Here is a 25,035-nt window from a genome sequence, read left to right as displayed (position 1 = left end):
TGGCCAAGTGCTGATCCTGACACTTGCTATATCCTGACTTGACTACTGCATCAGCCTCCTTGCTGACCTTCCTGCTTCCAGTCTCTTCCCTTTCCAATCTGTATCTCATCCTTCATTTTCCTAAAAACTAATTCTGCGTGACTCTTCTCTCCTAAAAACCTTCACAATTACCCTTTCCTCCCCACATCAAGCAGAAACTCCTGCCTTTTGGCTTTAAAGCACTCAACCCATTCTCCCCCTCACACGTACCCACTCTTCTCTCCACCTCGATCCAGCTTGCCCTCTTCATTTTTCTCAATATAACCTATTCCCACTGTACTTCATTCTTGATTCTCCCACTTCTAAGCATTTGTTCAAGCCTCTTCTTTAACCTGGAGCTCCCTCCCACTTCCAATTCATCTGACCACTGCTCTATCCACCTTCCAAGCCCTTCTAAAATCTCAGATCCTTTAGGAAGTCTTTTCCCATTAATTTCTCTACCCCTCACGTCATGAAGCCACGTCACCTAGTAGATAGGGCATGAGAGTCAGAAGGACCTGTATTCTAATCTTGGCTCTGCCACTTGTCTGCTGGGTGACTTTGGGCAAGCGACTTCAGTGCTCTGTGCCTCAGTTCCCTCGTCTGTAAAATGGGGATTAAGACCGTGAGCCCTATGTGGGATAGGAACTGTGTCCAACCCAATTATCTTGTATCTACCTCAGTGCTTAGAACAATGCCTGACACAAAGTACGCTCTTAACAAATATCATCATTATTATCATGTCCCTCCAACTACCATTTCATCATTTCTGCAACAACTATATACCTTGTCCTCTCAACCACTCACAGCCACAGAAGTCTGCACAGGTTAGTTTATATACCCTACCATTTAAAAATTAAACTTACACGCTCCCAAGTGCTTAGTTCAGTGTTCTGCATATAGTAAGCACTCACTAAGTGATTGATTGACCGATCGATTGTATACTTATCCACGTCCCCTTCTTCCTCCTCCCGGTAAATTATTTCCGTGTCTCTCTCTTCTGCCAGATGATAAATTCCTTGAGGGCAGGGATCTCGGCTACTCTCTAAGTGCTGAGTGCCCTGCTTTGCAGGCAGGTGGTACTCAATAAATTCTACTGATTAGTAGTAGTTGGGTAGTTTATAAAAAATGATATGTTCGGCAAAATCAACAATTTAATAGTAACGAGAAAAGCAGCAGGTTCATTTTTTATCTTTTCTCGTTACTATTAAATTGTTGATTTTGCTGAACATACTCCATTATTTCTTTCCCAGCATAGCCGTCGTCAGTTTCCACAATTGACATTATGAGACCTGAGTGCCACCAGGGACCGATCTCACTAATCAATCATTTGTATTTCTTGAACACAGACCATGTGTAGAGCACTGTATTAAGCGCGTGGGGGAATACAAACCAAGGGAATTGGTAGACGCCTTCCCTGCCCACAATGAGACTAGAGGCAAGCTAAACTAATGTCCGTGTACCCTTCTCCTTCCCTGGAACAAAAGAGTGAGAATGTGACAATTTGGGAAGGGCGGGGTTGATTAGTTAAGCCTGTGAGGCCAGGGGAGGAGGAGTAGACGGGAAATGAAGTAGAGGACAGGGAAGCAGAAGGGTAATTAATTCACCGAGGGCCTATTGTATGCAGCACAAGGGAGAGTGCAACAGAAATAAGAGAGGCAATCTTAAATGCCCTCTTCCTTTCCTTTTTTCTTCTTTTTCTCCTCCTTCCCTTATTGTTAAGTTAACCCTGTGTAGCAGCCATGCTCTGATTTAACGTTACAAAAATAATTCCCCAAGGGGGACAATTATGGTGTTTCTTAGTGAAAACAAGAAAAGTACCTTCTGGCTTAGGGTCTCCTCGGACAGCAGGCGGGCCTGTAGCTTCCGCACCATCACCTGCCTCTTCCACTCCGGGATTGGGTAGCCCCGTTCGTCGTGGGTGGGCACCAGGGCATCGGCATCCGACTGATTCAACTCCTTCAGCCTCAGTGAGATGAGGCTCTTCCCGAGATCTTCGAAGGCCTCCATTTTCTCCCCCTGCACAGGGATTTTACCCTCATTGTAAAAATTTTTTATGGTATCCGTTTAAAATTTACTGTGTTTCAGGCACTGTTCTAAACACTGGGGTATTGTTTTGTATTCTCTCCAAGGACAACTAGGTAATCAGGTTGGGCACAGTCCATGTAGCACATGGAGCTCACTGTCTTGCGCCCCATTTTACAGATGAGGCAACTGAGGCACAGAGAAGTTAAGTGACTTCCCCACGGTCACAAAGCAGACAAGTGGTAGAGCTGACACTAGAATCCACGTCCTACTGACTCCCAGGCCCATGCTCTCTCCATTAGGTCACACTGCTTCTAGAGAAGCAGCGTGGCTCAGTGGCAAGAGGCCGGGCTTGGGAGGCAGAGCTCATGGGTTCGAATCCCGGCTCCGCCACTTGTCAGCTGTGTGACTGTGGGCGAGTCACTTCACTTCTCTGTGCCTCAGTTATCTCATCTGTAAAATGGGGATCAACTGTGAGCCTCACGTGGGACAACCTGATGACCCTGTATCTCCCCCAGCGCTTAGAACAGTGCTCGGCACATAGTAAGCGCTTAACAAATACCAACATTATTATTATTATTATTATAATTACAGATCACCTCAATGAGGACCATGTTTACGCATTCAAGGCTCGACAAGGTCCGCTTCCCAGGAATCATTGTTCTTTGGCTCACCAAGCTCACAGGATGACACAATTATTCCAAAAAGCATTCAGAAGTCAGGTAGCCGAGTTGAAAAGAGCATGGGCCTCAGAGGACCTGGATTCTAATTCTGGCTCTGCCAATTGCTTGCGGTGTGACACTGAGCAAGTCACGTACCTTCTTTGCGCCTCAGTTACTTCATTTGTAAAATGGGGATTAAATCTTCTGCCCTCCAGTTTAGACTGGGGCCCCATGTGGGCCATGGACTGCGTCCAGCCTGATAAACATGTTTCTATCCCAGCACTCGGAGCGTTTAACATATAGTAAGTGCTTAACAAATACCATAAAAAATGAGCCAAGATGGAGAGTAATCTACACAAAAGGGTTGGTGGGAGAGAGGAGTGAGCTCCCGAAAGTCCAGGACCCCAGCATCTGACGGCCAGTGCAAGATCTAGACCAAAAAGATCTCGGATTTCAAATCCCCAGATCAGAAGAGGGATGGACGTTAGAGTTTCTGTAGAGATAGGCTCAGAAAGGTTGGCAAGGACCATCAGTGAAGAGAAAGAGAAGAAGAAAGGGGAAGAGGAAAAGGAGAAGGCAGCCAGAAGGGAAAGTACACACCGAGTGGGCAAACGTGGCGTCGATCCGGTCCTTCTGTACAGATGTACTGATCTTCAGCTCCGTACTCAGGGACTTGCTGGACTGGTTGCACTGTACGGCGTTCAGCGATGCTACAGCTGGAAAAAGGGAAAAAGCAGAATTAGGTCAGAGATTGCATAGCTTAGAAGGAGAGAAATAGGAAGGATGGAATGAACATCTCTTAGAGCCCAGCCCTCCTACTGAAAGGAGGGAAAGCAGAGTATGAGAATACAATAATGTGGCAGAAGAGAATGGGGGTGAAGGCTGAGGGCAGGGGGTTCACTGAGATCGTGAAGCAGAATTCAAGTTTATGGGACAGAGGTGGAGTAGATTCCTCCATCCTGGGACGTGGGGGGCAGAAAGGGCCTGAAGATGTCCTAAATGAACCCCACCTGGAGAACCATGCCCATTGAGCCAGATTCTCCCAGGGCCCAAAAGTGCACCTGGTGTCTTGTGATGCTGCATTGACTCTTTCAAGTCCCGAGTGTCTAGGAGTCACTTAAACCCCTTTAGGGTCTTGGAAGAATTAACCTCAGGGTTGATTTGAGAAAAGGCCTCTGGACCTCACAGGAAGGTGGTGTGGTATGTTTCACCTTCCTCTCCTTTTCCCATTTCCTTCTCAACAAATGGCCACTTTTCTGCTAGAGGCAAGCAAGGTGGTTTAAATTCCACGTCTTCATCCAGCCCGTATTCCCCAGGAGGTGTCATAAACACAACAGAATTAAATCAGTCCTTCTTCACCTCCCTGCCCTCTGTCTCCTACTCTGGTCTGGGGTGACCGGAGAATCCATCCAGCTCTGGGGCACCCTCTGTCCCAAGAGCCTTGGTGACACTGGATCAGTTTAGTCGCATGGTGACACTGAGATTTCCAACTGCCCAGATTCCTCCGGTGCATCTGGAATGGCTCAGAACTGACACAGACTTCCCAGGTCTTTTGGCCCGGGAATGAGTTTGAGCCAGATAAGACACCCCCGGGTAATACGTGCTCCAGACTCAGACCTCTCCCGGCCTTCTGATCCAACACCACCCTCTCCAGACCCAGACCCCTTCCTGAACCTGAACTTGCCTTTGCAGAGGGGGAATAGGCCGGTCACATCTCTGAATTAAAACAAAAATAAATAATGGCACTTGTGAAGCACTTACTATGCTGGAGTAGATATGGTCAGTTAAGTTGGACACACTCTTAATCCCTATTTTACAGATGAGGCCCAGAGAAGCAAAGTGACTTGCCCAAGGTCACACAGCCAACAGTTGGCGGAGCTGGGATTAGAACCCAGGTCCTCTTGACTTTCAGGCCCTTGCTCTATCCATTGTGACATTGCTTCACCTCAATTCCACGTTGACCGACGGGGCCTTTAGCACTGACTCTGACTTCACTGTCCCTACCCGGATAGAGCCCAGCTGCCCGGCCCGCTCATCGCTGACATCGGACTGTTGCTGGGAGGATTGGTGTTTTTGCCGCCCAAAACGCCACACTCACGGGCACGGTCCTGACGGGAGCAGACGCCTCTTCTCCGTTCAGCTGCTGGGTGCTTGGTGGCTGGCAAACTAAGGGCAGGACTGACCGGAGGTGAGGCCTAGAGGCAGGGGCAGAGTTAGGAAAGTTTTGACTTTGTGCTGCTTGTGGAGCGGAGGATGCCTTTCGGTCCATCAGTCAGTGTGCAGAGCACTGTACTAAGCGGTTAGGAGAGTACGACATAACAATAAACAGACACATTCCCTGGCCGCACTGAGCTTACAGTCTAGAGGAGGATTTACTCGGCACTGACCTTTGACTTCACCAGGGAAGCCGCTGCCTCAGCTGTTCTCAAACCTTGCTTCCGGTTGCCGGGATACGATGGAGGAGAGGCACAGCATCGACCCTACTCTATGGTCACTGCGGTTGCAAATGGGTCATGCTTGTAAAAACCATCCCATGTCCATGACAAGGTAATTATGTTGATAATAATAATAAGGATTGCGGTGTTTGATAAGTGCTCTGTGTCAGGCACTGTACTAAAAGCTGGGGTAGATACAAGACGATCGGTTCCCCTGTGGGGTTCACCATCTAAGGAGGAGGGAGAACAGGTATCGAAACCTCATTTTGAAGATGAGGGAACCGAGGCCCAGAGAAGTGAAGTGACTTGTCCAAGGTCACCCATCCGGTAAGTGGTAGAGCAGGGATTAGAACCCAGGTTCTCTGGCCCGTGCCTTGTTCTGTTGTCATGGTTGATGTTGGCAGCACCTGGAGCTGATGGGATCAACTGACCTCTCAAGAGACATGAGGTTGAATATAAGAAGAACTAAAATCAATCTCCTCCCAAATAGCCTAGGGAAAAGGTTGCATATGGTACCAGAACAGATTAGAAACCTTTGAGTTCCCAGATGTCACTGTACTTTGTCCGTTAGAACCAGAGTACAAGACTCCTGTAGTCACTGGTAATGTACATCGTGACCCTTCGCCCCAGATAATGTAGTATTTTGGAGGGGGCTACGTACATCATGACCCTTAGCCCCAGAAAAAGGAGCATTTTGGAGGGGGCTTTGAATATCCTCCCTTCTGACATAATCAGACTAAAAGGAAACCAAACCCTGGCAATTGTTAAAAACAGGAAGAGAGTTCCCGCTTTGATTTTAACCCTAGAGGCCGAGCCAGGTTACCCTGCCACTCTCCCGGCCAGGACGGGCTTGTTACAGCCTCCTTCGTCTTTGAAGGAACTCGCTTCGTTCCCTGTTTGGCTATTTAATTCCCGCAACCCTAGCTTGCTATCCATGGGCCCTCGAGGGAAGTGATAATAAATTCAAACAACAATAAAAACATCACGGACATAGCGGCTTTCTTCTGAAGAGTCCAAAACCCCTCCCAATTCCCACAACGATCTTGAGCAATAGTGTCCCGTGGCTGGAGAAGAGTTTCAGGTTCCTCATCTCTAAGGTTCCATAGCCGTAGCCTGGGTAACCACTAAAGCTACCGCCTTTCCAGTGTTCTAAAGGAGAAATACCCATCTTCGCAATGCTGCTGAGCAGAAAACGACAGGAGCACGAGAGAAACCATCAATACGCTCATTCCTTTTTGTATTTATAACTTTTGCCCCGTTATCACCGGGCTGTCCGCCGCTGCGATCTCCCATCATCACGGACCACAAAGCAGCCCCTGAGGCTGATATTCGCTGCACAGCAGAGAGTCTAATCTCTGGGGATTCTTCACCCGATGAATGAGAACCAGGCTTCGTGTAACCAGGAGACAGTGCGGATACAAACAGCTCTGAACCTGAGGAAGAATCGGAACTGAGAATTTTTCCGTGAGTGAGGGGAGCCCAGCACCCGCTGAAATTTAACTGCAAGGGCGAACGAATTTGGGTTAGGGTTAGGATAGAGAGCACAGACCCCTCACGTCATCCTCGTCCCTCACCCTTCAAATCCTAGTAGCAGCTGAGACCGGTGGGATATAGGGAATAGGGTGTGCGATAGAGGATTGGGTGACCTTTTTAGCCAAATTCAGGGCTGTGGCCTAGAGAATTTATTCCCCATCCCTTTCAATACTCCTGTTCATGATGGGGTCCCCACCTCTACCCATCTCAACCTGTAAGCCGGGGGGCCCTACTCCTTCCGATCCTCATCTCGCCCCCGTTAGATGCTCCCTGTGAAGCCTGAGTACAGGAACCAACCTGTGCTAAGAATACTGTACGTACAGATCTGCAATTTATTTATATTAATGTCTGTCTCCCACTCTAGACTGTAAGCTCACTGTGGACAGGGAATGGACCTACCCACTCTGTTATATCGTACTCTTCCAAGCTCTGCATGTATTAAGCGCTCAATAAATACGATTAATCGACTGATACACCACCAGGTCTTTTCTAGTCCAATTGCAAGCCTTCGATCAATAGCATTTATTGGGCATTTACTATGTGCAGAGCCTTGTCCTAAGCGGTTGGGAGAGTACGATAGAGTTAGTGGCAAAGAAGGAAGCTACAGTCTTGGGGAAAGTGCTCCCAGTAACGCCTATTCAAATCCAGTATCTCTATCTACAGAAACATATCAAATTGGGAAATTTCTGAATGGGTTTAGGACAGTAAGACTTACAAGCCACCTAGATTCCTGAACCATTAGCCTTGGAAATCTCTCCAGGCTCTATCCCTAAGCCACTGGCACCAGATATCTAAAAATGGTCTGGAAGTCCGTCGGAATCAAATCCTGAAGGGGCTATTTATTTATCAGGATTTGAAATGGGAGGTCTAATTCTCAGTGGGGTCCTCGGCCAAAAAGTGAAAATGATGTCTCTCTGCAGAGGAGAGACGAGTCGTACAGCCCCACGGAGCCTTAGCCGAACGGGGCAGGAGAAGCGGCTTGGCTTAGTGGAAAGAGCCCGGGCTTGGGAGTCAGAGGTCGTGGGTTCCCGACTCAGCCACTTGTCAGCCGTGTGACTTTGGACAAGTCACTTCACTTTTCTGGGCCTCAGTTACCTCATCTGTAAAATGGGGATTGAGGCTGCGAGTCCCACGCGGGACAACCCAATTACCTCGTATCTACCTCAACACTTAGAACAGTGCTTGACATATGGTAAGCGCTTAACAAACTATCATTATTATTAATTCAGTTGTATTTATTGAGGGCTTACTGTACTACAGACTTGGAAGAGTACAATATAACAGTAAATAGACACATTCCCCAGTCAACACAGTCTTGCCTGTTGGCGGGGAGGGCGGGAGGGTGAAGGTAGTGGGAGACAGACAGCGAGCCAGAGCTGCCCGGCACTCAGGCTGCCAAGGACGCTTAGTCCCCCAAATTCTGAGCCGCTGCCAGTCATCCTCCCGCAGAGGATGGGCTTAGCTTGCTGGTTGTGCCACCTTCACAGGGTCCAACCGTAATAATGATAATTACGGTACTTGTTAAACACTTACTATTTGCCGAGCACTCTTCTAAACACTGGGGTAGATACAAGCCAATCAGTCCGGCCATGAGCCTCACAGATGAGGTAACGGAAGAACAGAAATCACACAGATCACACAGCAGACGTGCGGCGGAGCCAGGATTAGAACTCAGTCCTTCTGACTCGTAGACCTGGGCTCTATCCACTAAGCAATGCTGCTTCTCAGTACTAATTAGGGTATTTTTTAAAGGCCTACTATGCGCCAGGCACTCTACTAAGCACTGGGGTGGATACAAGAAAATTGGGCTGGACACAGTCCCTGTCCCACGTGGGGCTCACGGTCTCAGTCCCCATTTTACAGATGAGGGAACTGAGGCCCAGAGAAGTGAAGCGACTTGCCCCAGGTCACACAGAAGAGAAGTGGTGGAGCCAGGCTGGAGCGCGGCCTGCCACCACGACGGGGCAGTTAAGCTCCAAATCCCAAAAGGACCCTTGGCTGACAGGGGGCTGGTGGGACAGAGAAATGCCTAAAGATAAATATGTCTAAAATAAGAGCTACATACCAAATACCAACGCCTCCAGTCTCTCCAGGAATCCAGCGGCAAGGGAGCCCAGGAGTAAAGAGTCACTTGCAGTAAGAAAGGGCCCTGCAATTTGAGGGCTGGGGCTGGGTCAGCCCCCCAGAGGGAACTCGCTAGCACCAGGTTGATTCACCGGCATGAGGAGAGACAGGACCTCCCAGCCCATCCGTCTACAGACGCTCAGAGACGGCACTGGGTTGGCGAGTCTAGAGAGAGGAGGTCAAGGAAGTCACGATTAGCATCCCATTAATATTGAAAAACTGCGTCGGGTGGCCAGACGGCTTGTATGGTAGGGGAGGGGGGCAGAGAGGGCGTTGGAGATTTCACCTGAGCCTGTCAGGAGGCTTGTCGGCCTCCACTCTCTCAGATGCCCCTTTTCCTCTCTCCTGACTCACAAGAAAGGCGCTACCTGGAATGAATAAAGGATTCTCTGAGATGGAGGACACAGGGGGGCCTTTAGGGACAGATGGATGAGGAAGAGAATAAGGGCTGAGCCAGAAGCCTGTGTCCTGGAGCCTCTTGAAGGCTGATAAACCTCTATCAGAACGGAAAACAGAAAGATTCCCAGAAGCTTCCTTGCTGAAAGGTTGTGGCACAGTTTGTCCGGGGGCTGTGCGCTAGACGGAGTCCCCCGGAGCCCGATGACAGAATAAGGCCTGGAATCTTTTTGCTGTCTGGGTTGGGGAGATGGCACTTTAAGGGGAAGTGACTTGGAGAGGGAAGAGAGATGGTCTCCTCAGAGAAATTCACCTAAGAGGAATTAGCCTCTTCTTAGGAGAGAGAAGCTGACAGAGTTGGTCCTGAAATAAAATACTTCAGACTGAGGTGATTTAAAAGGCAAGAAGTCTACAGTCCAACTAATGCCTGAGTTCTCGGAGCTCTGGAGAGTTCCTTCACGGTCCATAGTCCTGGAGAGGGTTCAGATTTGGAGCAAATGTTACAGGGTTCCGAGCTATTGTTTGGACCAAGGTTGATACTCTGAGAAGTCATCGTGGGGGCATGAAGAAGCTTCTCTATAGAGAGTGATGGGATAGATTAGGACACTTTAGGATAGAAAAAATGAAGGCTGAGAGGGACAATGGCTGAATTCTACCAAATCATGAAGAGTGTAGGCCGGACAAACATGGAATTTCTGTTCACCAAATCCCACCACGTCGGCAACGAGGGTCTCCTACTGACATTTGAGGGTGATAAGTTCAGAACCAACAAACGGCAACATTTCATACAGAGGGAAGATGCTTTACCCGAAGAAGTTGAGAAGAATGAAAATACTATAATTCCAGAAAGATTAGGATAGATGCATGGATCTGTAGTGTGACTGCTAAAGGGAAGTTAGGGATGAAGAGGTAAGAGTCAGAGATAGCATATGGATGTCAAACATTGCTCTTCCAAGCAAGTATTCACCAAGGGCTGAATACTAGGCTGCCTGAACCTCAGATCTGACTCAAGGATGGAATTGCTAACGTTCTAATGTTCTTATGATAGAAGGTTCTATATTATCTCATTATCTATATTATAAATACGAATGAATGAATGAATGAATGAATGAATCTCCCTCTACTCTGCTTTTCTCCCTTCCTGCCTTTTAAGTGAGATTTGTGTCTCATCATCCATTATATATAGGATAATGAATCAGCAGAGGTGAATTACTAAACTGCAATTCAATCCTATGTCTGGAGACAATCGTGAACCACAAGATCAAAATACTTAAACTGATCACCGATGGACTGAGATTGAATTACAGACTTAATAACTTCACTTCCCCTCCCTCTGAGTTAACGGCTACAGATTCACTGTAAAATCTCGCCCCTTCCTTAGGGTTTTAGTTTTGATCACAAGCCTGTGAAAGCAGATATCTCTTTTACTCGGAAAATGCACTCGACAAAAAAAGTGGAGTAAATTGTCATTACATGAATTTTCCTGTATTGAGAGAAGTAAGTCCAGTGCCTGCTGGGATTTGGCTCCTCTACAATTGCTTCTTCTCAGATTGCAAGCTTAATTGGGTCATTTTTTAGTCAGGAGGCACTTTCTCAGCATGTTCTTGCGGGACCAAAGGCATATTTCAACACTTCAGTGAATGTGAGATAGAGCGTTACCTCCCTGGAAGCCCTATCTTCTACATCTGATACTAAAATATCCATCAATATTGCAATCGGGCAGCTTCGACTTCATCACGGAGGATGATGCAGCACCTGTTGTTCTGCTCTTGTGGCCTTCTAAGGAGCGTGGCCTAGTGGAAAGAGCACAGGCTTGGGAGTCAGAGGATCTGAGTTCTAAACCTGGCTCCACCACTTACCCGCTGGGTGACCTTGGGCAAGGTGCTTAACTTCTCTGAGCCTCAGTTCCCTCATCTGCAAAATGGGGATCCGCTACTTGTTCTCGCTCCTACTGAGACTGAGAGTCTCAAGTGGGACCTGATTATCTTGTATCTGTCTCAGCGCTTACTACGGTTCTTGGAACATAGTAAGCGCCTAACAAATTATCATTACTGCGATTATTATGCTTGGCAGAGGTAAACCTACTAAATATGAGCAATAACTGAATCAGGGGATGGCCACTAGAAGACTTGGGCACTTTGGCCTCTTCCCCAAGCAATTTTGTATAGGGCCTACTTGTAGAATTATAAAACTGAAGGACGGGCAGAAATCTGGATAAGCAGTGTCTCTTGAAATGTCTGTGTATTTACATGTGGGGATTCAATACCTGTTCATAGTCCTACTTGGACAGAAAGCCTTATGTGGTACGGGGACTCTGTCCCACTTGATAATTTTGTAACTACCCCAGTGCTTAGTGCGGTGCTTGGCACATTGGAAGCACTTAAAATGTATTATTATCATTATTACCTCACCCGCCCCACTTGGATTGTAGGGTGGAAGGGGAATAGCTCTGTAACATGATTTCTATCGAGACTTTCCATGGCGTGAAAAATCCCTAGTTCAGGGTCTCCCAATGGGACTTCTGGGGACTCTCGGTGCTGCCCAGTAACATCTAGTCCTGGTGACTCTGTAAGAGTTAACACCATACCAGGACTACGGGGAGGGGATGGGACAAATGCTTAGTACAGAGCTCTGCCCACAATAAGAGTTCCTTAAATACCACTGAGTGCCTGAGGGTAAGGAACAAAAGGTTAGGCTGAGGTTAGAGGTAAGGAAAAGTGCTCAGACAGGTTTTTCTGAAAAGCTGTTGTTACTGGGGAGGAGGGGACAGAGAGAGGAGGATATTAGGGAGACAAGGAAGGAAGAGGAAGAAAAGAAGAGGCCTCTATAAATGTGGAAGAAGCATTGCCTGATAAATAATGGTCTTGGCAACTACAGTTCTCTCTTCCAGAAAGTGGCAGAGCAAGGATTCTTCGAACAGCAAACTTCTGGATCAAAGGAGCATGAACGGAAAGGGTTTCATTAGTGAAAATGATTAGACAGGGCAGAGCTGACACTAATCTCCCTTTTCCTCTGCTCCTCCTCCCTTCCCCACTGCTTTACCCCCCTTCCCGCACCAAAGCACTTGTGCATAAATGTACATATTTATCATTCTATTTATTTTATTAATGATGTGCATATATCTGTAATTCTATTTATTCATATTGATGCTATTGATGCCTGTTTACTTGTTTTGATGTCTGTCTCCCTCTTCTAGACTGTGAGCCCGTAGTTGGGTAGGGATTGTCTCTATCTGTTGCTGAACTGTACTTTCCAAACGCTTACTATAGTGTTCCGCACACAGTAAGTGCTCAATAAATACGATTGAATGAATGAATGAATCAACCAAGGGGTGGAGATAGGGCTGAATATAGATGGGTTGCTTAGAGGGGGAGAAGGATTTATGTTGCAAATTTTATGAATTGTAGGAATACAATACACTCTGAGTGTTTTGATATGTTTGGGTACAGTGTGTGAGGTCACACCTTTTTTTTTGTTTGTTTATATGAGGCTTTTTTATGGTGTTTATTAGGGTGTTACTACGTGCCGGGCACTGTACTATGATAATTGGAATTCTAGGTCATCAGTTGGACACAATCCATGTCTCATAAAGGGCTCACGGAATGAATCCCCATTGTATGGATGAGGAAACCGAGGCACAGAGCAGTTAAATGTCTTGCCCAAGATCACAGAGCAGAAAAACGGCAGAGCCTGGATTAGAACTGCAGTCCTTCTGACTCCCAGGCCCGTGCTCTATCCGCTAGGCCATGCTGCTTCTAGGAGAGGTAAAGACGTTATTAAATGTAAGCGTGGGTAATTATCTACATAAATGCTGTAGTGGAGTATGGAAGATGCAGGGGTCTAGTGTCAGTCAAACTGCATATTCTAAGGAGCATTTTTCAGATTTTTGTTCCCTGGGAAAGTTCCACTCAGGCAACTTTCCTTTGATGGGCAACAGTGTTTAACACTTCAGGCACCCAGATGGCCTGTTGATGAAGTCAATATCCAATTTAAGCTCTGCTCCTCTGCCTCTTCTCCTATAACAGTTTCCTGGGTCTGTTTCCACTGCACTAAATATCAGCCCGTTCCAACATACCATCATTCCCTCACCATCTTGGGCCCGTCAGTCCGGCAGCTGCATTTCTATTTATTTATTGCTATTTATTGCTATTGTTTTAATGAGCTGTACATCCTCTCGATTCTATTTATTGCCACTGTTTTTGTCTGTCTCCCCCGATTAGACTGCAAACCCATCAATGGGCAGGGACAGTATCTGTTGCCGATTTGTACCTTCCAAGCGCTTAGTACAGTGCTCTGCACATAGTAAGAGCTCAATAAATACTATTGAATGAAAGCATGAATGAATGAATGAAGCACCCATCCGTGGCAGGCCATCGTGGGCAGTCGGAATGGAATCAGAAGACTCAAGGAGTTTCCAGATAGATGAAAGAGACGCAACAAAGAAAGACAAATACCCAAATCCCAAATATAATGACCTCTTTTGCAAATAACAGAGACATACAAACATGGAAGAAACATTCAAAATACACACGATGGGAACACAGAGCACAAATCATAAGAAGGACACATAAGTGCTAAGGAATTACTGAGTATATGGAATTCCTTTGCGGAGGAGGGTTTCTTAACTATTTTACTGTTGGGAAGGAGAGAAGAGCAAGACCTGGGTGAGAGGGAGGTAGAAGAAGACAGTAGGGGCATTAAGTATTATTAGGCTCCTTCCAGCAGTGGAGTAGAAGCAAAGAAGCAGTGTGGCTTAGTGGAAAGAGCGGGGGGGTTTTAGAAGACCTCAAATAACCCCTGCTCTCTCAATTGCCTGCTGTGTGACCTTGGGCAACTCACTCAACTTCTCTGGGCCTCAGTTTTCTCATCGGTAAAATATGTGTTCAATACCTGTCCTCCCCACTATTTAGACTGTAAGCCTCAGGTTGGGTAGGGACTGTGTCTGAGCTGATTATCTTGTACTTATACCAGTGTTTAGTATAGTGCTGGGCACATAGTAAGTGCTAAACAAATACCATTATCATTATTATCATCATCATCAACAGTGTGATCATATTTTCCAGAGGCAGTAGAGACACATGTAGGAATTGCAGGGGAAAGAATAAGGTCCAACCTGTACTCCTATCGGGATTTATTTTTTTTTAAGATACCTGTTTGGCACTTCCTACATGCTGGGTAGATACAAGATAATCGGGTGGACACAATCCCGGTCCAAAATGGGGCTCACAGTCTACATCGGTGGAAGGAAAATTTAATGCCCATTTTAGAGACGAGAACTGAGATAAGGAGAAGTTAAGTGACTTGCCCGAGATCACACAGCAGGATTAGAACCCAAGATCTCTGACACTCGGGCTGTGTGCTCTTTCCCCTTTGCTACGCTTCTTCTCAATTAGCCGGGACTGGCACGTATGTATTTGACTGAGTTTTGGTTTTGCTCATACCCCTGAGCTCACACAGTAAGCTCTCAATAAATACGATCGAATAAATGAATGAGTGAATAAATACCGCAGATTGACTCCTATGATTATGATAACCGCTGTAAATCGGCCCCGGAAATGACTTACCAGCGTCTCCACTTGCTGCAGGAAGAGAGTGCAGTCTCTGTGTCCGTTATACTCTGCGAGGTCTCTCGCGGTGTAGCCGTCCCCGTCCAGAAGGGTGGGATCCACGTGATGGACGATCAAGGTCCGACAACACTGCAGGCCATGCCGAGGACAGCCAGTCAGTCAGTCAGTCGTATTTATCGAGCGCTCACTGTGTGCAGAGCACTCTACTGTGTGCTTGGGAGAGTACGATAGAACAGTAAACAGACACATTCCCCGCCCACAACGAGCTTACGGTCTAGAGGGAAGAGAAATAATGGGTGAGTCCACTCGCTCCCCAAGGAGGGTACCTTAAAAATAGACGGATGTCTCTTTTTGGGGCATCTATCTCTACCACCAGTCGTGCAGCACGGCCAGTCCCGGGGCCAGTTCCAGTTCTCCTACCGGACTAGTCGGCCCCTCTCAGTGCATGGATGTGGAATCTCCCCCGGGTGCACGACCCGGTGAACGAGACTGGATTGACAGACATTTTTGCAACCATTCCCCTTCCTCCGTTCCCCAAGTTAAAAGGGAACGGGCGCTTGTTTATCTGGCACAGGTGAGAAGAGAAACCTGACACCTTTTGAAAAGCAGCTTCAACCCAGGAGGTGATGGTCTGACAACCCTCTCCCAGCTCACCTTCCCCCCAGTTGCCTTCCGAGAGCTACGGACAATTCAATCAATCTCCCATTGTAGAAGTTTCTGTTCCTTTTGCCCCCACCTTAGTGAACACTGTACCACATTGATGTGGAAGATTTATCCTGAAGGGGACAACTGAACAAAAATAAGACCACCCCAGCACGGTGCCACCTTTAAGAATAATAATGGTGGTATTTGTTAAGCGCTTACTATGTGCAAAGCACTGTTCTAAGTGCTGAGGGGATACAAGGTGATCAGGTCGTCCCTCACGGGGCTCCACAGTCTTAATCCCCATTTTACAGATGAGGGAACTGAGGCACAGAGAAGTGAAGTGACTTGCCCACAGTCACATACCTGGCAAGCGGCGGCGTCAGGATTTGAACCCATGACCTCTGACTCCCAAGCCTGGGCTCTTTCCACTGAGCCACGCCGCTTCTGGCCGTACACTACCTTTTAACTGGAAGCTCCTCGAGGGCCGGGGCCCCGCCTTTCACTTTTATTGTACACTCACACCAGAGAGATGCTCAATAAATAGGGTGAACGAATGAATACATCCATTGGTTGAATACTCACGGGAGAGCCACCACCTCCACACGGAAGAAAAACTCTTTAGCATGTCTTTAAGGCACTCAATCGCCTTCCCCCATCCTACCTCACCTTGCTGCTGTCCCACTACAATCCAGCCCGCGCGCTTCTCTCCTCTACTCACGCTACTCTGCTGCGATCTCATCCGTCTCGCCACCCGCCTCTCGCCCATATCCTGCCTCTGGCCTGGAAAGCCCTCCCTCTTCATATCTGACAGAGGATCACTCTCCCCCCCCTTCAAAGTCTTATTGAAAGCACATCTCCTCCCCAAAACCATTCATTCAAATGTATTTATCAAGCGCTTACTAGGTGCAGAGCGCTGTATTAAGCACTTGGGAAAGTACAATACAAAAATAAACCGTGACGATCCCTGCCCACAAAGAGCTCACAGTCTGGGGAGGGGAAAGGGGGGACACCAATATAAATGAACAGGCATCAGTACAAATAAATAAAATTGCAGATATATAAGTGCTGTGGGGCTGCGAGGGGAAGCGGGGAGGGGCAAGGGGAGCAAATCCGGGGGACCAAGAAGAGAGTGGAAGATGAGGAAGAGTGGGGCTTAATCTGGGAAGGCCTCTTGGGGAAGATATGTCTTCAATAAAGGCTTTAGAAGGTGGGGAGAGTAATTGTTTGGCGGATTTGAGGAGGGAGGGCGTTCCAGGCCCGAGGGAGGATGTGGGCCAGGGGTCAGGGGTGAGACAAGAGAGATTGAGACACAGCGGGAAGGTTAACGCCGGAGGAGCGGAGCGGGCCGGCTGGGTCGTAGAAGGAGGGAAGCGAGGTGAGGTAGGAGGGGGCGAGGCGATGGACAGCTTCAAAGCCAATGGTGAGGAGTTTTTATTTGATATGGAGGTGGATCGGCAACCATGGGAGATTTTTTGGGGGGTGGGGGGTGACATGTCCAGAACGTTTCTGTAGAAAGATGATTCAGGCAGCGGAGAGAAGCATGGACCGGAATGGGGAGAGGCAGGAGATTGGGCGGTCAGCAAGGAGGCGGATGCAGTCGTCTAGGCGGGATAGGATGAGTCACCGTATTATCATGGTAGTGGCTTGGATGGAGAGGGAAGGGCGGATTTTAGTGATGTCCTGAAGGTGGGACTGACAGGATTTGGGAACGGAATGAACATGTGGGTTTAATGAGAGAAAGGAGTCAAGGATAACGTTAAAATTAAGGGCCCGTGAGACGGGAAGGATGGTGGTACCGTCTACAGTGACGGGAAAATCAAGGAGAGGACAGGGTTTGGGTGGGAAGATGAGCTCTTTTTTGGATATATTAAGTTGGAGGTGAAGAGAGGACATCCAAGTAGAGTTGTCTTGAAGGCAGGAGGGGTTGTGAGCCTGGAGAGGGAGAGAGATCGGGGGCGGAGATGTGGATTTTGGTATCATCTGCATAGAGATGGTAGACGAAGCCACGGGAGCGGATGAGTTCTCCGAGGGAATGAGTGTAGATGGAGAATAGAGGGGGACCCAGAACTGAACCTTGAGGGACCCCAACAGTCAGGGGGTGGGAGGGGGAGGAGGAGTCCACGGAGGAGACTGAGAATGAAGGGCCAGAGAGATAAGAGGAGAATCAGGAGAGGACGGTGTCAGTGAAGCCAAGGCTGGATAACATTTCCAGGAGAAGGGGGTGATCCCCAGTGTCAAAGGCAGCTAAGAGGTCAAGGAGGATTAGGATGGAGTAGAAGCCGTTGAATTTGGCCAAGCCCTCTTTCCCTTCTCTTCCACTCTCTTCTGTGCCATTCCGGCTCTGCCACTTGTCAGCTGTGTGACTGTGGGCAAGTCACTTCACTTCTCTGTGCCTCAGTTACCTCATCTGGAAAATTGGGATTAACTGTGAGCCTCACGTGGGACCACCTGTTTACCCTGTATCTACCCCAGCGCTTAGAACAGTCCTCGGCACATAGTAAGCGCTTAAATACCGACATTATTATTATTATCCTGACTTTCTCCCTTAGTTCATCGTCCCTCTCATTCTCTCAGCATTTATGTACATATCTGTAATTTATTTATTTATAATAATAAATTCATTCATCCCCCTCTAGACTGTAAGCTCACTATGGGCAAGAAATGTATCTGTTACACCGTTACATTGTACTCTTCCAGCAGCTCGGTGGAAAGACCCTGGGCTTGGGAGTCAGAGGTCATGGGTTCTAATCCCGGCTCCGTCACTTGTCACCTGTGTGACTTTGGGCAAGTCACTTCACTTCTCTGGGCCTCAGTTCCCTCATCTGTAAGATGGGGATTAAGACTGTGAGCCCCATGTGGGACAACCTGATTACCTTGCATCCACCCCAGCGCTTAGAACAGTGCTTGGCACACAGTAAGCGCTTAACAAATCATTATCGTACAGACAGTGCTCAACCCCAGTAAGCACTCAATACAGTCGATGGATTGATCGATCACGGAGGGTCCCAAGGCCTTCTTGCTCCCCCGTGGCCATTTCTTCTCCCCCTCGGCCTTACCTCCAGCTGCCCGTTTTCAGCCGCATCATGGAGGGGGGTCCCGCCCCAGTGGTCTTTCGTGATCTCAGCCCCCATCAGGAGAAGCCGGTCCACGATGGGCGTGTGACCCCCCCTGGCCGCAAAGTGCAGCGCCGTGGCTCCCTCGTCGTCTTGAGCAGCCAGGCCGACGTCCGTGAACGTGACCTCAAAGAGGGGAAGGATGGAAAGATGAGGAGAGAGGCAAAGAAACCAGACTTGAGTCTTGTTCCGGGCACATTTCTCACCCCCGCGAGAAAGGACAAAATTAAAAAAATCACAATTTACCCCACCATCCACTGAGCAAGTTCCTACTGCCTTTGTAGACTCTAAGCTCGTTGTGGGTAGGGAGTGAGCCTGTTTATTGTTATATTTCACTGCTTTGCACACAGTAAGTGCTCAATAAATATGATTGATTGAATGAATGAATGAATGAATATCTCTAAAGCTAAGGAGAGCTTGGTGGAGAGTTAGAACGCTTGGCCTCATTCGGTTTGGGATAGTGACGATCACTGCAACAGACAAAGAGTAACACGGAAATCCTAAGAAAAAGAAATTTGGCTCAGCAGGGATCGTTCTTCGGCGCAGCAAAAAGTTCCGTCAAAAAGCCACGTGGGTCAATCACATGTCCGGTGTCCTTCCCATTAGAGGTGCCTTTTCCTAGGCTCCTCTTCCATAAATCCCCAAAACAAATGCCAAATTTACATAATCTAAAGGCAGCTATTTAAATGATTTCCCCAAGGTCACACAGCAGGCAATTGGCAGAGTTAGAGGACTCTAGGCTTCTGCTCTTTCCACCAGGCCAAGCGCCCTTCTTGTGAGATTTGATTTTTTTCTTTTAAGAACGAGGCTGAGTGAGAAATGTAATAAATAAGACATTGTTCCTGCCAAGGGGACCAAAACTTTCATTTATCTATCCAGAATCAAATTTACCGAGTGCTTCCTGTGCGCGGAGCACTGTACTAAGCACTTGAGAGGGTCCAATATAACAATATAACAGACACATTCCCTGCCCACAACAAACTCTCAGTCTAGAGGAAGAAGAGAAACCCTGGGTTGGTAACTGGTCCTTCCTCCCTTTTCCTTCCTCCTCTTTCCCTCCTCTTCCTTCCCCACACGTCATTTCTTACAGGCCTCTTCTCCTCCCTTTCCTCTCAGCTCCCCCTTCTCCCCCAACCCCCCACCCCTCCAACATCCCACCCGCACATTTGAGGACCAGCAAGGTCGGCCCCACCCAAGGAGCAGACCCTAACCCACACCTAGACTATGAGCCCCCTTGGGAAAGAGTTTGGGTCTGATCTGATTGCATTCTAATTTTTTTAAAAAATGGCATTTGTTAAGCCCTTATTACGGCGTCAAGCACTGCTCTAAGCACTGGGGTAGGCTGTAAGCCTGTCTCTAGGCTGTGAACCCGTTGTGGGCAGGGAATGTTATATTGTACTCTCCCAAGTGCTTAGCCCAGTGCTTTCCACATAGTAGATGCTCAATAAATATCACTGATTGATTGATTAAGGGTCAGAGGAAGCTCTCTGGCCAAGGCTTCTGTTTCCCAAGGCAATTTTTCTTCTCTCCCTTCCATATTCCCCTAATCTTGGTTTCCCTCCATTCTACTAATCAATCAACCCATCATATCGATCCACCCTCTCGGTCAAGCGATGAGTCGGGCCAGCAGAGGATGCAACGCTCCTCATGTCTCTCCCATTTTTAGGAGAGGGAGTTTGGCACCCCTGGGCCCGTGGCCAAGAAATCAGATCAAGCACACGAGCAGCACGGCAGCAGTGTGGAATTCCGGCTATGACGACAGAAACTCTCGTTTCCAGGCAGAGGTTACTTCTCGGACATTTTTAGGGGACAAAAGTCTCAGAAAGCAGTGTACGTCAATGAGGAACAATATCTTATTCGAGGGCTTTTCTGCGATGTCTGTAAAGCGCTTATTATATGCCAGGCACCGTTCTAAGAGCTAAGGTAGATATGAGGTAATCAGGTTGGACACGGCGCACCTCCCACATGGGGCTCACTCTCTTAATCCCCATTTTATAGATGAGGTAACTGAGGCACAGAGAAATGACTTGCTCAAGGTCTCATGACAGACATTAGATTACATTAGAACCCAGGTCCTTCTGACTCCCAGGTTCATGCTCTAACCACTAGACCATGCTGCTTCACTTGCGTATTTATGGGAAAAATCTACCATCCCAAGATGATCCTGGGGTACCCACCATCTCAAGGTCAAATGCTATCTTGAGACCGCCCGACTCAGCAGGCAGAAATCACAACCGAAACTCCTAGATTGACGATCCAAGCCGGGAATACGGAAGCTGTCCCTCCACCCCGGGCCATCAAATTAGGTACGGAGGAGGGGGGAGGGCGGAGATTGGATAAACTGAGGCCGGAAGCTGGAACGGCCTAGGAGCACAGGTGATAAATCCCTGCGGCCTCTGACCTTCCGTGCGGCGGATCGAGACCTGCAGCAGCCGGCCACGGGTCGCCTCTGCCCAGGGCGTGAGAGGGTCGCTCTGCCTGCACCCAGTGAGGAGCCGTGGGATGGGGGAGTGCTTCGTCCCGTCGAACGCTCCTGGGGCTGGAAGCCAGGCGCTCTGCCACTGTGTGAAATGCACAAGTGGATTCCTTCCAAGTGGAAAGTGCTCGTGGATGAGAGTTGGCTGCCTCACCACATGCAAACAAACCATAAGTGAATTCTTCCCGGATGGGACCCGGCTGTTTTGCCAAACGCGAGTAACATATAATTATATTCCTCCCGATAGGGAATCTCTAATATCATTAAATAATCACATTCCTCCTGAAAGGGAAGTTCAATTCACCCCGCGGAATAAATTTTGTATAAAACTCAGGCTTTCTGTCCCCCGTCTCTCTCTCTTTCACCACTCCGATTTCCGAAATTACCCCTCTCCGGGCGACGGGTGACCGCTACTCAACTGTTTCTGAGCTGAGATTAAACGGTTATTTTTTGGTACCAAATCTTGGGTTTTGTTTTTATGATCTGTGTCGTTACTCGAAACATTACTGGAAATGTTAAAGAGAAGTGCAGCATTTTATCAGTTTCATCTTCAGAATGAGAATGGGGATTCTCTGAATAAAGGGCAAAAGCAGGGGAATTCCCCCTGCTAACTTCCCTTTTGAATACAAAAGTACGGACTCCCCCACTCCCCTCTGTGTGGTCTCGGCACCTTGGATTTGCATCTTTTATTCTGCCCCAGCCCTGTCAGCTCCGAAGCGCTTCTGTACATATCCATCATTTATTTATTTATATTAATGTCTATCTCCCCTCTAGGCTGTAAGATCACTGAGGGCACAGAGCGTATTCTCCGACCCTGTTATATCAATCATATTTACTGAGCGCACCACGCAGAACACTGTACTAAGCACCTGGGAGAGCGCGATATACAGTTACACAGGGCTTCTTAGTTCAGCGGTCTGCACACAGTAAACACTCAGTATATACGGTTGATTGATCGACTACTGTATTTTACTTCCTCTTTCCGCCACCTAAAAACACCTGCCCTCATTTGTTCATTTCATTTGAATATTTGTCATTCTACAATCACTTCCAACACATCATTTCCGAACGTTCGCCTCCATCTATGGGATCGGTTTTTGTAATCTCCCTCCCAACCGGCAGAAATGCCCGAACACTGATTTCCAAATGCGAAACAAACACAAAGAAATATTCTAAATCTGGGCCCACGAGCAGATAGTTAGAGACCGCGGTCCGTGACATAGGATCAGAATGAGTTTAAGTTTCCACTGGGGGAAGCCGGGTGGAACCCAGACGGAAGCCAAGGTTAATTAGCCCTTTCTCGCCGGTCCCCTTTCTGGGGAGGCGAGGAGCCGCAGCGGGGGGGCTTTGGAGAAGGGGAGGAACCAGAGCTGATTCCGGTCCGGAGGCTCTTAGTCTGAGCTAAGGCAGCCTTATATATGTGTCAGGGGTGATGCCCCTCAACAACCCAGGAGTCCCGGCTTTAGGCAGGTGGGCAGGACGGAAAGGTAGGATACTGGTGGTGACAGCCACGGGAGTAACTACCCCCGTCCCCATCCCCGGCCCAGTTAAGCCGGCCCATCGGGGTCACGGACCGAGAATTGCCTCCTGCGCGGAAACACGTCCCCTGGTTATGCCGGAAATGCCTGCTCACAGCCCCGAAGGGCCAGTTTGAGTGCGGCAGAGCGGCTGTTTGGCTGGGGCCGACCGTCCCCATCCCTGACCACCGTGGACGGCGGCCGTGGTGAGGGTGGGGGGCGGCGGAGACCTGGGCAGAGGGCTTGGGCCGGGGCAGCCTCGTCTCCCTCTCTGCCTCCCGTCCCCTCCCGACTCACCAACCAGACGACCAGGGAGTAGTGACCGCTGCAGGCCGCCGCATGCAGGATGGTCATGCCATCGTGCGCTCTCAGGTGCACGTTGGCCCCACAGTCCTTCACCAAGAACTGGGCGACGTGGAGGTGGCCTTCCTGGCAGGCGAGATAGAGCGGGGAGGCTCCGCTCCGGGTCTGCTTGTCTACACAGTTTCTGGGAGAAAAGGCGGGGGGAGAGGGTCAGTAAAGGGGTCAGCAGTTTTTCTCCCACCTTTGCCGACGGGACTGACGGAGAGCAACGTGGAAGGAGGGGGCGCAGGGAATGGAGTCCTGCGCCAAGAAAGAAGCTACGACGCAAAGGCCGACGGGCTAACGGGTGGGACCTCGGGCGGTCGAAGCAGCGTGGCTCGGTGGAAAGAGCCCGGGCTTCGGAGTCAGAGGTCACGGGCTCGACTCCCGGCTCGGCCACTCGTCAGCTGTGTGACTGTGGGCGAGTCACCTCACTTCTCGGTGCCTCAGTTACCTCATCTGTAAAATGGGGATTAAAAGTGTGTGAGCCCCGCGTGGGACAACCTGATTACCCTGATTCTCCCCCAGCGCTTAGAACAGTGCTCGGCACATAGTAAGCGCTATGCGGATACCGACATTATCATTATTATTAGTTGGTCAAGTGATCTGGGTTCCGCTTACTTCCACTGATTTACTCTGTACCCTTCCGCAGATCACTTTCTGTGCTCCGGTTTCCCCCGGCTTTCTAAGCTGTTCTTACGATCCAACTGATCCGTTCCTTCATTCATTCGATCGTATTTATTAAGCACTTACTGTGTGCAGAGCACTCTGCTAAGAGCTTGGGAAAGTACAGTTCAACAATAAACAGTGACAATCCCTGCCCACAACGAGACACATGCTGTGGACACTGATCTCAGAGGCCTAGACTAAGGGAGTGGTTCTGCTGGGTGTTTTTTGCTCGTTTTTCATGGTGCTGGTTAAATACTATGCGCCAGGCACCGCGCTAAACACTGGGATAGGTAATGATTATGGTATTTGTGAAGCGCTTACTATGTGCAGAGCACTGTTCTAAGCGCTGGGGGAGATACAGGATAATCAGATTGTCCCACGTGGGGCTCACAGTTTTTTAATCCCCATTTTTGCAGATGAGGTAACTGAGGCCCAGAGAAGTTAAGTGACTTGCCCAAGGTCACACAGCAGACAAGTGGCGGAGCCGGTTGGACCCAGTCCGTGTCCCACAAGGGACTCAGAGTATCGATCCCCATTTTACAGATGAGGTAACTGAGGCACAGAGAAGTAGGTGATTTGTCCAAGCTCACAGTTTTTGGCAAGTGGCAGAACTGGGATCGGAACCCGGCTGCTTCTGACTCCCAGGGCTGTGCTCTAGCCACTAGACCGCACTGCTTCACGCGGTGCCGTGTGTAGTTCCTGTGCCCCGAGGGCTCAGAGGTCAAAAACAGAGCGTCCTGTTTTAAAAGTGATTCCCGCTCGCTTGAAAGGGTGCTTTCAAACGATCCCAGACACTGCTGTGAGAACATCACGTAAGCAGCACGGCGTAGCGGATAGACCACGGGCCTGGGGGTCAGAAGCCGTGGGTTCTAATCCCAGCCCTGCCGCGTGTCTGCTGTGTCACCTCGGACAGTTCGCTTCACTTCTCTGCGCCTCCCGTTACCTCATCTGTAAATAAAGCACAGATATTTACCTGTATCCGTAAATATCGGATTTTTACTGATAAGAGTGAGCTCAGTGTGGGATAGGGACTGTCCAACAGTAACTTCTATCTTCTCCAGTGCTTAGGACAGTGCTTGGCACACAGTAAGCTCTTAACAAGTGCCGTAAATATTTTTTTAGCCCTCAGTACGGCGTCTGGCACGTAGCAAGTGCTTAACAAATACGATATATCTGTTAAAGTGCTCAACGATAACGATATAAGTAACGCTATATTTGTCGAGCACTTTACGTTGTTATACGTATATACTTACATTATTAGTACTTTATTACATAATAATAATACGCTATTATTATTATCATTAAGGCCCTTCAGGAAGTCCAGCTTAGAGCAGGGCTGAAGACAGGCCTGGATCCGGCCACCGACCAGCTGAATTCAGTTAAAACAGTCACTTGTGCTTGTGGCGGTTCCTTCCTTTCGGGGGAAATGCCCTCAGCCTCCTCCCGCCTCCGACGAAAATGGGCTCCGGGGGTGGTCGAGAGGATTCATGGCTGTCTCTGAGTCAGGTAGGAG

At 48.7% G+C, this 25,035-nt stretch overlaps 1 protein-coding gene across 1 annotated transcript in view; it reads right to left on the bottom strand.

Moving 5' to 3' along the window:
- The window catches only part of ESPNL (espin like), a 46,281-nt gene that overhangs the window by 4,008 nt on the left and 17,238 nt on the right, over nucleotides 1-25,035 (bottom strand). The window contains exons 4-11 of the mRNA XM_039912733.1: nucleotides 23,056-23,069; nucleotides 22,809-22,987; nucleotides 18,462-18,644; nucleotides 14,758-14,889; nucleotides 5,093-5,185; nucleotides 4,804-4,900; nucleotides 3,306-3,421; nucleotides 1,840-2,055 (exon numbers count right to left, since the gene is read on the bottom strand). Coding sequence (XP_039768667.1) covers nucleotides 1,840-2,055; nucleotides 3,306-3,421; nucleotides 4,804-4,900; nucleotides 5,093-5,185; nucleotides 14,758-14,889; nucleotides 18,462-18,644; nucleotides 22,809-22,987; nucleotides 23,056-23,069 — 1,030 coding nt within the window. The remainder of the gene's footprint in view (nucleotides 1-1,839; nucleotides 2,056-3,305; nucleotides 3,422-4,803; nucleotides 4,901-5,092; nucleotides 5,186-14,757; nucleotides 14,890-18,461; nucleotides 18,645-22,808; nucleotides 22,988-23,055; nucleotides 23,070-25,035) is intronic.

The sequence above is a fragment of the Ornithorhynchus anatinus genome, chromosome 7 (assembly GCF_004115215.2).
Source record: "Ornithorhynchus anatinus isolate Pmale09 chromosome 7, mOrnAna1.pri.v4, whole genome shotgun sequence".
Lineage (NCBI taxonomy): Eukaryota > Metazoa > Chordata > Mammalia > Monotremata > Ornithorhynchidae > Ornithorhynchus > Ornithorhynchus anatinus.
The sequence above is the reverse complement of the archived record's forward strand: the minus strand, read 5'-3'. Positions and strand labels throughout refer to the sequence as shown.